This window comes from Scleropages formosus, chromosome 13 (genome assembly GCF_900964775.1).
Source record: "Scleropages formosus chromosome 13, fSclFor1.1, whole genome shotgun sequence".
NCBI lineage: Eukaryota > Metazoa > Chordata > Actinopteri > Osteoglossiformes > Osteoglossidae > Scleropages > Scleropages formosus.
The window spans coordinates 1,250,141-1,265,738 of record NC_041818.1 but is presented as its reverse complement, the minus strand read 5'-3'; the positions used below and the strand labels follow the sequence as shown (position 1 = coordinate 1,265,738).

The following is a 15,598-nucleotide window of genomic DNA, read 5'->3' as shown; positions in this document are numbered from 1 at the left end:
AATGCAAATGTTTATCTATAGCTCCAATATATATATATATATATATATAACTAGGAAAGTGATTTAGAATCATAGATATTCTGATAAAGTTTTATGCAGTAAATGCATATCTTTTCAATAGTAGTCTTGACAAAAAGAATATAAGACAGTGCTAAGCACAAAAAAGTTCCCTCAGGTCACTGTAAGCCCCCATTCTCCACACAATGGTTAGGAGGTTGCCCCTTGTACCCCCCAGAATCTTCCTGTGGCAAATTAAGCATAAGCAACATAACAGCCAAAAAGAAAGGAACAAAGGACTATGTACAAGAATAGAAACTAGCATCAACCATGTACATTAATCCACACGAGCCTCCGTCAATGCCATTATAGTATGCTGGCAAAAACAGTTTTTTGACTGAGTTACTGTACTTCGAGAATTGTCTTCAGCATCTACATCTCTCTGTTGTTAAAATACACTTTTATTTACTCTGAGTTGTCACTTTGGAGAAAAACATCTGCTAAATGTATAAGAAATTATAAATGGGCTGTCGTGATGGGTTCAGTTCAACTCCACAATACTGATCACAATCCAAAAAGAGCATTGGAGTCCAGTTTTCCAGAGTTAGCTTGTAGATTCAGATATGATACAGTGATACAGCACTATATATTAAAACAGCAAAGGCATAGAGTGCAGTTTAATGGTACATTAAGAGTTGAAAGCTCTACTATTACAAAATTATAAAATATTACAATGAGAATTATAGAAGAATTCCAGTCCATTTGGATTAGTGCAGTAGTACTTTTACTCATTTTCTACAATCAGCTCTGTAAAGAACAGAATATGGAGTTCTCCCATTCAGGAGCACTTTGACACATTCATTTTCATGTCATATGTCCTTGAACAATAATGACATGACAAAGAAGGTGACAGAGAGCAGTGACTTATTGAGGGGACAACTTTTGTTGAAATCTGAGACAGTCAAGATTTGTCAAGATTTTCCTGAGAAAATTATATGAATATGTGAGATAAAACTGAGGTTATTACCTTCAGATATTAAAGTAGTTGATGCTTTATTTGTATTGATTTTCTATCTTGTTATGAATCATAGCTTACTCTGTCACATGGAAAGCCTTTTTTGGCCTGTCTGTTATTTGGAATAGGCTGTTGGGTTAGTGTAGGGTGCCATTATGTCTACATTAGTTATAGTGTTTCACTGCCTGGTAGCCAAAACAACTAAGGGCCAGTCTGCAGAATATAACTCCTGGGCCGAAAGTGAGTCCCATCCTCGCTCTGGTTTGAGTGATACAATATAAAAATAAATATTCCAATTAATTTACTTACATCTGACGTGATCTGACATCTGAATGAACTATTTTGCAGATTTACACCATTGACAAATCTTATCGTGTTGGACTTCGTTTTGAGTCTTCAGTGTCAGAAGTCAACACAAACCTCAATCAAATTCAGTGGTAAAGTTGCTGTGCTTTAAAGTGTATGTGTATGCGAACTATGAAGTCTAAGTGCAGAGTTAAATTTAATGGAAAAAAGGTCCAGCTTGGCAGAAGGAATGCTGTAAAAACAAAAATAAAAACTTCTAGTAACAAAATGTGATATAATTGGCGCCAGGATGTTGTTTACTTTTATTTTCCATGTTTGCAGATGCCTTTTATATGCTATTCTTTCACATTCTTCAAGAAGAGTTGATATTCAGAGCTACCAGCTGATGCAAAATAAAATAGTTTTTGAAAACATTGCTTAAGTAGGCTTTTCTAAACATGCTGAATATACTTACCTTTCCTTTTCCTTGTCTGCATCTCTTACATTTGTGCAGGGCACTTTCAGCAGCAACAAAAACAACTGTTCGTATTTTGGACGTTGTGGCAGAAAGTGTGGAACCGAGGTAAGGATCTGAATTTGCATTTGAAGTGAAAACTGACTTTTCACATTATAATGATTTAAAACTCAATCACGTTTAATTGCTTATGTTTACAGAGCCTCAGAGATAGTTGTTTTGGGGGCCTATTTTATACTTCCCAATGGAAGTGCACTCAATTCTGACAGTGTTGAAAAGATTCTGCAAGAAGACCTGTATCATGCCAGTATTCTGCGAAAATATGGCCTCACATACATTGTGAGTATACAAGAACCAATAAATCTGGACTGTAGGCTTTGAAAGCATTAAATCCCGAGTATGAAACAGATGCTGCATTCTTAGGAACGTATGATAATTTTATTAATGACTGTATATAACTGGTAATAATTGATTGTGTGCCTTACTCAGGGATGAAGCAGGAGGGAGGTTCAAGCACTGTTATTGATTTTGTGTCTTTGGATTAGGCATATAATGTGAATAAAGGCATTGTTCAGGAATGTGCCAGCCCAGCTTCCTCTGTTGCAGGTGTCTGGTGGCTCTGAGGTCAAGGAAGTTGATCCTGTGTTCCTTATATTAACTGGCTTGGTGGCTAGTCTACTTATAGTGTTGGTGGTCACGATAACATTGCTTGTGTGCACTCAGAGGAGGTGAGTAGCAGAAGCTTTCTGACCCAAAGGTTCTGTGTAATGGCACTCCCCTTCCAAGGTGGTGCTACTATAATGAAAAAATTCGAAGTTTACACCAAAATCACATTGTTGCTTACCAGTCTCCCTGACATAAGACAGTAAATACAAGTCATAGGAGTGTGTAAGACAAAAATGCCAAGGTAAGATTTCAGAGAAGAACATATAGCACAAACCATATAAGCATCTTTATAACTTAGATATTGACAACTTCTCATTTTTTTTAAATCAGTTTATCAGAATGCATCAATATATTTTATCCATTACATAGTTCTTAAAAATGGCACAGTATAAGAGAAGACAGAAAGCTAGTATGCTGCCTCTTGCTGCGTATGGAAATAGCTGTAATCACTATGGCAACAAGGGCCTCTGAAAAGTGTGCAGCTAAATTCTCTCATTTTGAAATGAAGCTTGGCACTGATCGACTATGGGGGTTGGATATTGCAATAAAAGCAAAAACCAATCCAAACTGTTACTTCACCATTCGTTTGTGTCTCAAATATGACAAACTTGCTAACACTAAACTAATGCAAAAGTGGAAAGGGAGGCTCTTAAATCTTCGGAGGAAATAATCTTTTCAGCAGAACTGTAAGAAATACTGTCTGCTTTATATAGCAGTTGTGTTTGCATTTAAGATGAAATGTGTCACTATGAATAACTGTAAGCTGACGTAGTAAAAATAAAAAAATAATAAATGTTGTATTTATGCATGATACCCTTTCCCAATGCCTTTTTGCGCTTTTTTCTCAACCTTTTTGGGAGACATTTGGGTAAATTATCTCATGGATTTTTACAATGAAAAGAAGTAAAGTTGACAGGATCACTACTCACAGTATAGCCTTCACTCTGTAAAGCACAAAGACACCATACAGTGCTACTGTTTAATGATCTTTATTTGATTGCAACATTAAGGCTTTTTATGCTGGTGTAACACACACACACACACACACACACACACACACATTTTCAGAACTGCTTGTCCTATACGGGGTCACAGGGAACCAGAGCCTACCCGGTAACACAGGGCGTAAGGCCAGAGGGGGGAGGGGACACACCCAGGACGGGATGCCAGTCCGTCGCAAGGCACCCCAAGCGGGACTCAAACCGCAGACCCACTGAAGAGCAGGACCCGGTCCAACCCACTGCACCACCGCACCCCCACTGGTGTAATATTCATCTTATAAAAGTTTCTTTTATTATTAAGAAAACTTTTATTATTAAGTAACTGAGTTGCAGTGTTTCTAGTTTATATCTAAAAGTTGGTGTTGAATTTATTATTTCAATTAGTTAGACTCAGTTTAATTGACAATTGCAATTTGTTAATGCTATCAATGTGAAAGGGAGAACAAACAGTATGAAGTATGTATAGCAGAGTACACTAGTGGTCATTGTTTCCATGGTAATATAAAAATATCTGTCTTGGAAATGAAGTGACTGTAATGTGCAAAAATCCCGCTGTACAAAATATTAAGCCTACTGTGTGTGATTGTTTTTCATTGTACAGACCACATGTATAAGGAACAATACACTTTATGGCTATGATTACATTATTTTTATTTTCACAGACTTATTGTATGAAAAACCAGTACAACAGGATTGGTATTTTCTGTCAGTTAACAGTGATGTAATATATATGATGTACTCTATTTGTTACTGGAATATGTGTTTATGGCCTTTTGTAGCTACAAGAGAAAGCTGAAGGCAGCCAAAGCCATGAGCACAGTTGCTATGAGGACAGAGAACCACACATCTGGAGCAGTAGTGCCTGGTACAAATAAATACTCAATGGAAGGGTAAGCATGACATGGCATTATGTATGAGCACTTTTTACCATAAATATCCTTGAGAAAATACTGTGTTTTGCATGTATGTTCCAACATGCCATTCAAAAGTGGAACCCTGTAATATAAACAAATTGTAAAGGGATCCACATGCTCATCTGTTTTCCCTTTTAGAGCAAACCCTGTGCTAAATTTGAACATTGACAATATCACAGACCTGGGCTTTGATGAAGAGAGTTCCAATGCTGACAAAATGAGGTAAAATGATACTTCTTTCAAAAAGAATGGATACCTTCTTTTCTTTGTTACTCTATAGTGCAATTTATGGCACTCTGTATTAAACTCCTGATTTCAGTTTTTATCCCCCAATAATGAAATTGGTTCTTCCCATAATTATCCCTCTACCCAAAGTTCTGGAAGAGCTAAGTACACCTGTTACCAGTTGTTGGACTGTTCACACCAGCTCCTCTTTCAGGAGTCTTATTACACTAGAAATCTCTGCTTGTGATTTGAGAGGCCAGATCTTGGCCAGAGTTTCTGGAAGTCTTATGTTTTTCCTGCTATTGACATCTTTTCCTCCTTCTTTAGGTAGTCTTGTTCACAACAATAAACTCCACACTTGATCCCGTCACTCTAGCCTTGGCCTCATTATAATGATTTTGTACAAGCTGGCAGATGGAATTCCACCCGACCACTGAGCAAGACCCTCTTTAACTAACATTACACCTTTATTAGCAGTTATGATAATAAAACAGAACTCAAAAATGCAGTGTGCTCACTTCCCAAAAGCAGGAACTTCAGTGAAGTTTTACAGATACATATCTCTTACAGTGAGGTTACATTCCACATGCCAAGAGTTAGTTTCTGCCCCAAGGGTCCGTGACACCATGCGCCCCCCTGCCCCCTTCTGCTGCCTGAAAAGCATTGCACCTGACCCCTTTGCTGGACCTTGCGGGTGGTGGCCCCACATGACCCCCCCATGTTGCTTTTTCGGGCTGAGCCCAGCCAGGTTATGTGGGCTGCCTGGCCACAAGGCACTCGCATATGAACGCTAGTCCTGGCTCCAGGGGTTGGTCCCGGTGACCCTATTCTGTGAAGGGTAAATGCTGACTTGTTTCGGTTCACCATAGAGGTTTTTCAGATCATGTTAATCTGGATCTTCACTCCAGACCTGATCGCCATGGGAAACCCTACCAGGAGCATACTGCTTCCGACAATATAGCTCTGGAGATCCCTAGATCACACAAGCCCTTCAGCCATGACAAGACCCCAATCCAGGAAGAGCCGGGACATCACTGGGGGGAAAGGAGCCAGAACTGGTGTGGGAGGTTGAGAGATACCAACTAGATATAGTTGGGCTCACCTCCACTCACAGTGTTGGCTCTGGAACCAAACTCCTTGATAGGGCGTAGTCTCTCTCCTACTTAGGAGTTGCATGGGGTGAGAGGCACCGGGCAGATGTTGAAAGTCCTGCTGGGGGACTTTAATGCTCACGTTGGTAATGACTGGGAAATCTGGAGGGGGGTGACTGGGAAGAACGACTTGCCTGATCTAAACCCAAACGGTATAATGTTATTGGATTTTTGTGCTAACCATGGTTTGTCCATAACAAACATCATGTTCAAACACAAGGATGCTCGTAAGTACTTGGTACCAGAGCTCCTTAGGCCAGAGGTCAATGATAGGTGGTGAGCTGGATCAGATGGCAGGGAAAACTGATGGACAGACCAGGTAGACCCAAGTGTATAGTGAGGGTGTGGTGGGAACGACTGTCAGAGGACCCTGTCTGGAATGATTTTAACTCCTACCTCTGAGAGAACTTCTCCTATGTCCCGGAGGAGGTAGGGGACATGGAGTCTGAATGGACCCTGTTCAAAACGTCCGTTGTGGAAGCAGCCAGACGTAGCTATGGTCAAAGACTTGTTGGTGTCAGTCACGGCGGCCACCCAAGAACCTGCTGCTTGACACCAGTGGTGAGGGAAGCCATCAAGCTGAAGAAGGAGGCCTTTAGGGCCTGGTTTGGCTCTGGGGACTCCTGACTCAACAGATACTGGCATGCAAAAAAGGCAGCAGCAGCTGAAGCTGCAGAGGCAAAATCCAGAGCATGGGAGGAGTTTGGAGAGGACATGGAAAATGACTTTCGGCTGGCCTCAAAGAAGTTCTGGAAGACTATCCGGCGGCTCATTAGGGGTTGGAGGAGCATCGCTCAAACTGTGCACAGCAAAGGTGGAGAAACTCTGACCTCAAATGAGGACATTGTCTGGAGGTGGAAGGAGCACTCTGAGGAACCCTGAGAGATATTCCTCCCTTACAGGAGTCAGGGGTATCAGAGTGTATTTCCCTGGTGGAAGTCACTGAGATAGTTTGAAAGTTCCACAATGGCAAACCACCGGGGGTGGATGAGATTTGCCCAGAACTGCATAAGACCCTGGATGCTGTGGGGCTGTAATGACTGACACGCCTCTGCAATGTTGCATGGACCTCAGTGACAGTGCCTTTGGATTGGCAAACTGGGGTGGTGGTCCTTATCTTCAAGAAAGGAGACTGGAGAGTGTGTGCCAACCTTTGGGGTTTCACACTTCTTAGCCTCCCTGGGAAAGTCTATGCCAGGGTACTGGAAAAGAGGCTCTGGCCGATAGTTGAACCTCAGATCGAAGAGGAACAATGCGGATTCCGTCCTGGCCGTGGAAAAGTGGACCAGCCTCTTACCCTCACAGATAACTGAAGGGGCATGGGAGTTCACTAATTCAATCTAAATGTGTTTTGTGGACTTGGAGAAGGCCTGCAACCGTGTTCCCCGAGAAATTCTGTGGGAGATGCTTCTGGAGTATGGGGTGCCGGGACCACAACTGTGGGCTATTTGGTCTCTGTACACACAGAGCGAGAGCTGTGTCCGCATACTTGGTATTAAGTCAAACCCATTCAGTGTGGGTGTTGGACTCTGCCAAGGTTGTGCTTTATCCCCACTCCTGTTTGAGGTTTTCATGGACAGGATATCAAGGCACAGCCGAGGTCAGGAGGGCCGGAAGGGAGCCGGAAGATGATGTCTCTGCTTTTTGTGGATGATGTTGTCCTTTTGGCACCGTCACATGGATGCCTCCAGCACGCACTGGAATGGTTTGCAGTCGAGTGTGAAGTGGTTGGTATTGTCATGGTTTCCAGAGACAACACACCAGACTTTTCGTGTAGTTTGTAAATTTAAGTAGACTTTATTACAAAGTAACAGTGCTGAGTTGGTCTGCAGAGCAACTGCCAGACTACTCATAAACAGTACCTTGTATACAGTTTTGAATTAACCAGACACTCCCTTTTTTTATACATGGTCCAGATCACCCTTTAATCAGGCCACTATTTTTACTGCTGTTTCAGTTAATGGTCCTTCAGTCACAGTGGTGAATAGAATAGTCTGCCTGATTCTTGTCTTGACACGTATCGTTAATTTGGGGTTCTACGTCATCACATGCTGTTGTCACTACTCCACTATTATGTTTTACAGACACGACTGCCATCAAGGGATCCCCTTGATTGATTGTTATACTGGTTTAAACATACCCTCATCCCAGGACATATACCTGAGCTGTGTTTACTCTTGCCTGGGTTAGTTTCAGGTCACCTAGACAAATCACACAAAGTTTCCTATAGTATGAGGATCAGCACCTCCAAGTCTGAGTCTATGGGTCACTCATGGAAAAGGATGGCATTCCCCCTTCATGCCTCCTTCAGAATTTGCCCCAGGTGGAGGAGTTTAAGTATCTTGGGGTTTTATTCATGAGTGAGGGGAGAGGGGAGCGTGAGATCGGCTGCAGACTGGGAACAGAGGCAGCAGTAATGCGGTCGCTGTACCGGATTGTAGTGGTGAAGGGTGAGCTGAGCCATAAGGCAAAGCTCTTTACTTACCAGTTGGTCTACATCCCAGCCCTCACTTATGTTCATCAACTCTGGGTAATGACTTAAAGAATAAGATCGCGGATACAAGCGGCTGAAATGAGTTTTCTCCGCAGTGTGGTGGGACTCACTCTCTGTGATAGGGTCAGGAGTTTGGCCATCCGGGAGGAACGCAGAGTAGAGTTGCCACTCCTCCACATTGAGAGGAGCCAGTTGAGGCGGTTTGGGCATCTGGTACCATGGGCACCTCCCATTGGAGGTATACCAGGCACGGCCAACTGGGGCAAGACCCCGAGGTTGGCCCAGGACCCGCTGGAGAGATTATATCTCCCAGTTGGCCTGGGAGTGGCTGGGGATCCCCTGGGTTGAGCTGGAGGAAGTTGCGAGGGACAGGGATGTCTGGGCTTTTCTGCTCTCCCTATTGCCACCACAACCATAGAAGGACTAAGCAGCTAAGAAAATGGATGGATGGATGGATGGATGGATGGATGGTATCTCTTACCCGACAGTATGCAATGTTTTTTATTGCTACAAAAAGACCCTGTCGTTGCTGCCTCATGCTCATACTGCATTTAATCATCAATGCTTCTGTAATTTGCATACGTTAAATTATCATTGTGAGGTTTGGAGTAATCATCTGTACATTTACAAATATTTTGCAAACTGATCATTACTATTTAGGATCAAATTCAAGCACTAGCATCTTATTAAAATTTGTTTTTCTATTTGCAGCCTCAATTCCTTGGATTATAATACTGAAATGGACATGACTGAGAGGGACACTACGCCAATGATGGTACAAAATTAGAAAAAACATCTCTGATCAAGCCACCACACCCCCTACACAATAAAAAAAAAATCAAAGTTAAAAATATGAGTCTTTAAAATTCCCAGCTTGAGTGTTCATAACATGACGATCCATAGTATCAGACTTGAATGAATGCCTGTAATGTAGAATCACATCAAGGGGATTCCAAGTTTGTGCAAAATTTAGTTTAAGTTGACATAGTGTGGAAAATTAACACAAGCTGATATTCACTGGGTGCAGTGGCACAGTGGGTTGGTCCTGGTCCTGCTCTTCAGTGGGTTTGGGGTTCAAGTCCCGCTTGGGGTGTCTTGCGACGGACTGGTGTCCTGTCCTGGGTGTGTCCCTTATGCCCTGTGTTACCGGGTAGGCTCCGTGACCCCGTATGGGACAAGTGGTTCAGAAAATGTGTGTGATATTTACTGAGCTTTTAAAATTTAGGACATGGCTTCTAATGCATCTAACTTTCATAACTATTAGTATGAAGACACATGCTACTGCAAAAAGCTCAGAAATTAGCCAGTATACTGTCAGTGCTTATCTTTTTGATATCAAAGTATCTCAGTGCAATGCAACAACCTTTAAAATACTATTAGATACAACAATAGGTAGTGTTGGCTCTATATAATATCTATGTATGTTATATAATATGTGTGTGTAATTTGCTTTAGATATCCACTTGTTGATGTAAAGCACTTGTATTTTTGTCAAGTGACAATGGATAAAATTAGAGATAAACTGCAGGAGAATCAGGAGAAACATAAAAAGATTCAAAACAAAAAAAAAAAATGGAAAAAGCAACTGTATTCTACATTATTACTGCATTATTTTTAAATAGGAAATATATGCCTTAGTCCATTATTTTTATCTAGTTCATGTTTCACCTTAACATTGGATAGTGGTGTCAGCGTAAATATGGTGTACATGTGCTTCCATCCTTTTAGATTATCCAGGAGGAAGATGAAGAGACTGCAAACGACCAGTACATTGAGCCAGTTGGTGCTGCACTAGTACAAGGCACAAGTAACTCGTTTGACAACCCTGCCCTCAGTACCACTGACCTGTGAGCACCATACACCTACTTATGTATGAACACTGGTCTATCTCCAGCCTGCTATTAAGGTCAATAAAACAGCTGCCAAGTGCACCTTTTATGTAAAAAGATTTTTTACTAGAAAATTTCACACAGAAATTAAATACATTGTTACAATATTTGTCTCAGATTTTCTATTTGTGTGTTTTTTCCCAGGTAAATTATAATGGTTTCACTATTTCTTTAATGCAACATTATTTGAAAACACAGTTGGAACTATTTCCATATTTTGCTGTAATGTTAAATATCAATACCAATCATTCATGAAATTGGCCTACATTTTTTTTTTCCAAAGTACCCAGCAGGAGTTGCACACACAATCATATCTGTAGCACATACAGCTAATGTAACATTGATTTTATGCTGCCATAATTTAGTTAATGTTATAAAGTCGTAGCTATATAGGCAAGTCAAGAAGTATTCTTATCCTTCACGAAACTGACCAAAAATGCATGTAAACAGGGGGGCGTGGTGGCGCAGTGGGTTGGACCACAGTCCTGCTCTCTGGTGGGTCTGTGGTTCGAGTCCTGCTTGGGGTGCCTTGCGACGGACTGGCGTCCTGTCCTGGGTGTGTCCCCTCCCCCTCCGGCCTTACGCCCTGTGTTGCCGGGTAGGCTCTGGTTCCCCCGCGACCCTGTATGGGACAAGCGGTTCTGAAAATGTGTGTGTGTGTGTGTAAGTATGTAAACATAGGTTTCAAAACTACTGACACCCTTACAATTAACATTTGGGCATTTCAGCCTCAGGACCTGAATCTTGGTGAAAACCTGTGGTCCGAATTAAAGAGGGCCATCCACAAGCACAAACTTTAGACTATCAAGGACTTTGAAATATTCTGCAGGATGGAGTACCTCAAGATCCCACCAAAGTGTACTCCAAACTTGTCATACTTTACAGAAAGATACTCAGTGCTGTTATCCTCCCCAGGACAGGCTTCAGCAAATATTCATTTTTACTCTGCGAAAAATTTTGAAACCTATGTTTTCAGTGATCGAACCCTGCTTGGGGTGCCTTGTGATGGACTGACATCCCATCCTGAGTGTGTCCCCTCCTTCTTTGGCCTTGCACCCTGTGTTGCTGGGTAGGGCTCCGGCTTGCCGTGACCCCACTTGGGATAAGCAGTTGTTGACATTGGTTGGTTGGTTTTTCAGTGAAAAATGTACCCCTCAATAAAATGTTTTTTATAACAAAAATTCTGTTAAAAAATAAGTATATGGCGTCCCCATAGATTTGAACTCAAAATACGACTTACTGTATGTCTTTGTGAATTTTTTGAAGGTTCCAATACCTCTTGTTTTGATTATACCTTTACAGACTGTAGTACAGACCACCTGTTCTTTGATTGTTGTGTGTCTATATTTTAAGCTTTTTGTTAGTGTGTTTTTATATACCTTGAATTGTATGAGTTGCTTTTGAGAGATGAATTTCACATTAGGCTATTATGGGTAATTTAAAATTTGGAATTCTGCACATATCTATGTACCAATTACATAGTAAAGAATTACAAGATATGCTTCATTCTGGCCTGATTGTTACAGTGTGTGTCTGTATTGCATTATTCTCACACAGTTGACCAGCAGATCTGTGCAGATCAGAATCAATAAGTTCCCAAAGCAGTCTTACATTTGAAACACAGCTAGGTGTTTCCAAAAATATTTTCGGAAGAAATACCATTGTGAGGTAAAAGTTTTGAATTGGCTTACAACCTTAAATCATGTGCAGGCAAATTAGTGGGTGTTTTTACTGACATTTTCAACCTCTCCCTCTCTCAGTCTGTAGTCCCCACATGTTTTACAATGTTGTGCCCGTACTGAAGAGTCCAAGGTAACCTGCATGAATGACTGGCACTCTGTTCTTCTGACCCCCATTTTCAGCAAATGTTTTGAGAGGGTCATCAGAAACCACATCTGCTCTGTGCTGCCTGCCTTGCTCGACCCACTGCAGATCGATTACTGCAACTACCGTCCCACTGACGATGCCATTGCCTTCACCCTAGACATTACTCTCTCCCACCTGGACTAAAAGAACACAAATGTGAGAATCCTGTTTGTGGACTACAGCTCAACATCGAATTCCATTGCGCCCTCCAAGCTTGACTTGAAGCTTCGGGCTCTGGGACTGAACAGCTCCCTTTGCAGCTGGATCCTGGGCTTCCTGTCAGGCAGATGCCAGGTGGTCAGAATTGGCAGCAGCAGCAGCTCATCCCCATTGACCCTCAACACTGGAGCCCTGCAGGGCTGTGTTCTCAGCCCTTTCTTGTACTCCTTCTACACCAACGACTGTGTGGCCACACACAGCTCCAATTTCATCGTCAAATTCATGGATGACACAACAGTGGTAGGTCTGATCACCGACAATGATGAAACTGCCTACAGAGAAGAGGTGCGCACTCTGACACACTGGTGGCAGGAAAACAACCTCTTGCTCAATATCAAAAGACAAAGGAGCTTGTAAAGGACTTTAGGAGACAGGACAGGGAGTACACCCACATCATCATTGATGGGATTCCAGTGGAGCAGGTCAACAGCTTCAAGTTCCTTGGTGTTCATTTCACTGAGGACTTCACTTGATCCACTCACACTGAGGCAATGAGTGAAGAAAGCTCACCAGTGCCTCTTCTTCCTCAGATGGCTGAGGAAGTTCGATATGAGCTTTAACATCCTCAAATCATTCTACATCTGCACCCTGGAGTGCATCCTGACTAGCTGTATCACTGCCTGGTATGGGAACAGCTCCGTCCTCGACCGCGCAAAGCTCTGCAGAGAGTGTTGTGGACAGCCCACAGATGTCAGAGGTGAGTTTCCCTCCCTCCAGGACATCTACACTAGGTGCTGTGTGAGGAAAGCACGGAGGCTCATCGGAGACTCCAGCCACCCAAGCCATGGACTGCTCTTGCTGCTACCATCAGGCAGATCGTATTGAAACATCAGATCCCGCACCAGCAGGCTGAAGGACAGCTCCTTCTTACAGGCCATCAGATTGTTGAACTCCACTAAATAACTAAAAACATGAATGCTCACTGTTCAGGGAAAAGGTTGCTGGCGGAGTGTCAGCTCTTGTGTTCAGGGCGACTGTAGACAGATTAGGTGCAAGTCATCTCTCTCTCTCTCTGTCTCTCACTATTGGGTCCCAGGTTGTCAGTTCAGTGCCCTCACTGTCAGTCAAATTGTTTAAATCTGGTAAGTTATGGTGAAGTGTGGTTTCTGGCCATCAATCACCCTCCCTACCCCAGAATGGGCATGTCACAGATAAATACTGTAGGGGGTAATTGCAAATGGTAAGTGACCGGGTTGATTCTTTTGACAATCTTGAGAGGACCAATGTATCTGGCAGTTCATTTTTTTTAATGCAGGTGCAGTTTGACATCCAGAGTAGACAACCACACTCTTTCTCCTGGTTTGTATAGAGCTGTTCTAAACTTTTGTCAGACTTTTCATTTTTGGCTGTCACCACTTCCTGGAATGGACATAAGCAGATTCCCATACTGATTCACTCCTCTTGTAGCAGATATCCACAGCAAGCATCTCACTAGCTTCAGTAGTTCGTAGGAACAACGGTGACTGGTAACCCAAAACACACTGGAAAGGTATCAGATTAGCTAATGAGTGCACAAGAGATTTTTGAGCGTGCTCTGCCCAAGGGAGGACCCGGCTCCAGTTGGCCTAGTTTTGACCATTGTTGCTTTGCAGTTTATGCCCAGTTTCTTGGTTGAGGTACTCCACTTGCCCATTGCACTGGGGATGATACCCAGAGGTCAGGCTGACCAATACTGCAGAAGGGAAAAGAAAGAAGTCCATACCCTGGACATAAACTATGACCCCCATCACACACAATATCCTCTGGTATGTCATACAGCCAGAAGACCTGTTGAAACAACATCCAGCTGTTTGGATGTGGGCAGGCTCTATAGAGAAACAGTCAATGTGTATTGGCTCCTGTCAGATGGCGCTTCCAACAGGAGCTTCAGGCGGCCCAAGAAGAGGATCCCGGACCTCCAGACCGACTGGAAGGTAAGGAATATGTGCCAGTCAGACTCCGACCTTCTCCCCTGCAGTGGGCTCACAACTCCCCAGCAGCAGGACACCCGGGTCACAGACGGGCCCTTTCCCTCCTCCAATGGCCACTATTGGTGGCTGTCCATGAGGGAAGATGTGCATGAGTACGTAGAGGCCTGTGAAATGTGTGCCGAAGCCTGGACCCCATTCAGAATCCCACAGGTCTGCTTGAGCCTCTTCCCATCCCAGCTCGTCCCTGGTCACACGTTTCGATAGATTTGTTGGTGGACCTCCCCCCCGTCCCAAGGTAACACTGTCATTGTCACTGTCCTCGACTGGTTCTCAAAGTATTGTTGCTTGATACCCTTACCGAAGCTCCCATCAGCTTTGGAAACCACAGAGGCCCTGTTTCACCACGTCTTTTGTCTTTATGGCCTTCCGGAGGACATTGTCTCCGACCAAGGCCCACAATTTACTTCACAACTCTGGAAGGCCTTCTGGTGGAAACTGTGGGTCACAGTAAGCCTAACATCTGGGTATCATCCGCAGGCTAACGCACAGGTCAAGAGACTCCACCAGGACCTAGAATGGTTCTTAAGGTCCTTATTGCAACCGGAAGCAGCATCAATGAGCCCAATATCTACTCTGGGCTGAGTATGCCCACAACTCCCTGCCTCATTTCTCCACCGGAATCACCCCATTTAAGTGTGTCCTAGGGTATCAGCCTCCCCTATTCCCCTGGCATCCAGAACACACAGAGATCCCAGCAGTCAATGTCTGGTGTTGGAACAGTGAGGAGACCTGGAGAACAGTCATAGCCCGGCTATGCTGCAGCATGCACCAGTACAAGCACAAGGCAGCTCACCACTGTCATCCTGTCTCCTTTCATCCCAGCCAGTGGGTCTAGTTGTCCACCAGGGACCTGATAATGCACCTCCCATCCCGAAAACTCAACCCCCGCTTTATAGGCCCCTATCAGGTCATCTGCCAGATTACTCCGGTTACTTACCGCTTGCCCCCGTCTCTCCAGGTCCATTCGTCCTTCCATGTCTCCCTTCTTAAGCCACATTAAGTGTCACACCTCCAGGTCCCACGGGCTTCAGAGCCGCCACCTCCGGTACAGGTTGATGGAACTCCGACGTACCAGATTAAAGAACTCCTGGACTCCTAAAGGCGTCGCAGCCATCTGTAGTATTTTGTTGACTGGGATGGGTACGGCCCAGAGGAGCACAGCTGGGCTCCGGCAAAGGACATTCTGGATCCAGACCTAATCTCTTCTTTTCACAGACCACCCTGATCGCCCGGTGCCCCGGCCTCAGCGGGTGGCAGGAGCCGTCCGTAAGGGGGGGTACTGTCATGCCCCCGGGAACAAGCAGAGCAGCAACACCTGAGCCCCCAGGAACAATTGATGGGACCTGGTATAAAGGGAGCTCCGTGACCGCACAGCAACGCGGATTCTTGCAAACGCCCTTGAGCGGTATCAGCATCAACTCCTCGACCTTC

General features: G+C 43.8%; 1 protein-coding gene across 1 annotated transcript in view; it reads left to right on the top strand.

Moving 5' to 3' along the window:
- The window catches only part of LOC108928867 (cadherin-related family member 2-like), a 34,297-nt gene extending 19,031 nt beyond the window's left edge, over positions 1-15,266 (top strand). Inside the window, exons 22-33 of the mRNA XM_029257471.1 lie at positions 1,361-1,449; positions 1,812-1,880; positions 1,973-2,111; positions 2,379-2,500; positions 4,219-4,329; positions 4,492-4,575; positions 8,935-8,998; positions 9,952-10,070; positions 12,161-12,550; positions 12,728-12,894; positions 14,043-14,317; positions 15,183-15,266. Coding sequence (XP_029113304.1) covers positions 1,361-1,449; positions 1,812-1,880; positions 1,973-2,111; positions 2,379-2,500; positions 4,219-4,329; positions 4,492-4,575; positions 8,935-8,998; positions 9,952-10,070; positions 12,161-12,550; positions 12,728-12,894; positions 14,043-14,317; positions 15,183-15,266 — 1,713 coding nt within the window. The remainder of the gene's footprint in view (positions 1-1,360; positions 1,450-1,811; positions 1,881-1,972; positions 2,112-2,378; positions 2,501-4,218; positions 4,330-4,491; positions 4,576-8,934; positions 8,999-9,951; positions 10,071-12,160; positions 12,551-12,727; positions 12,895-14,042; positions 14,318-15,182) is intronic.
- The last annotated feature ends 332 nt before the right edge of the window (positions 15,267-15,598 follow it).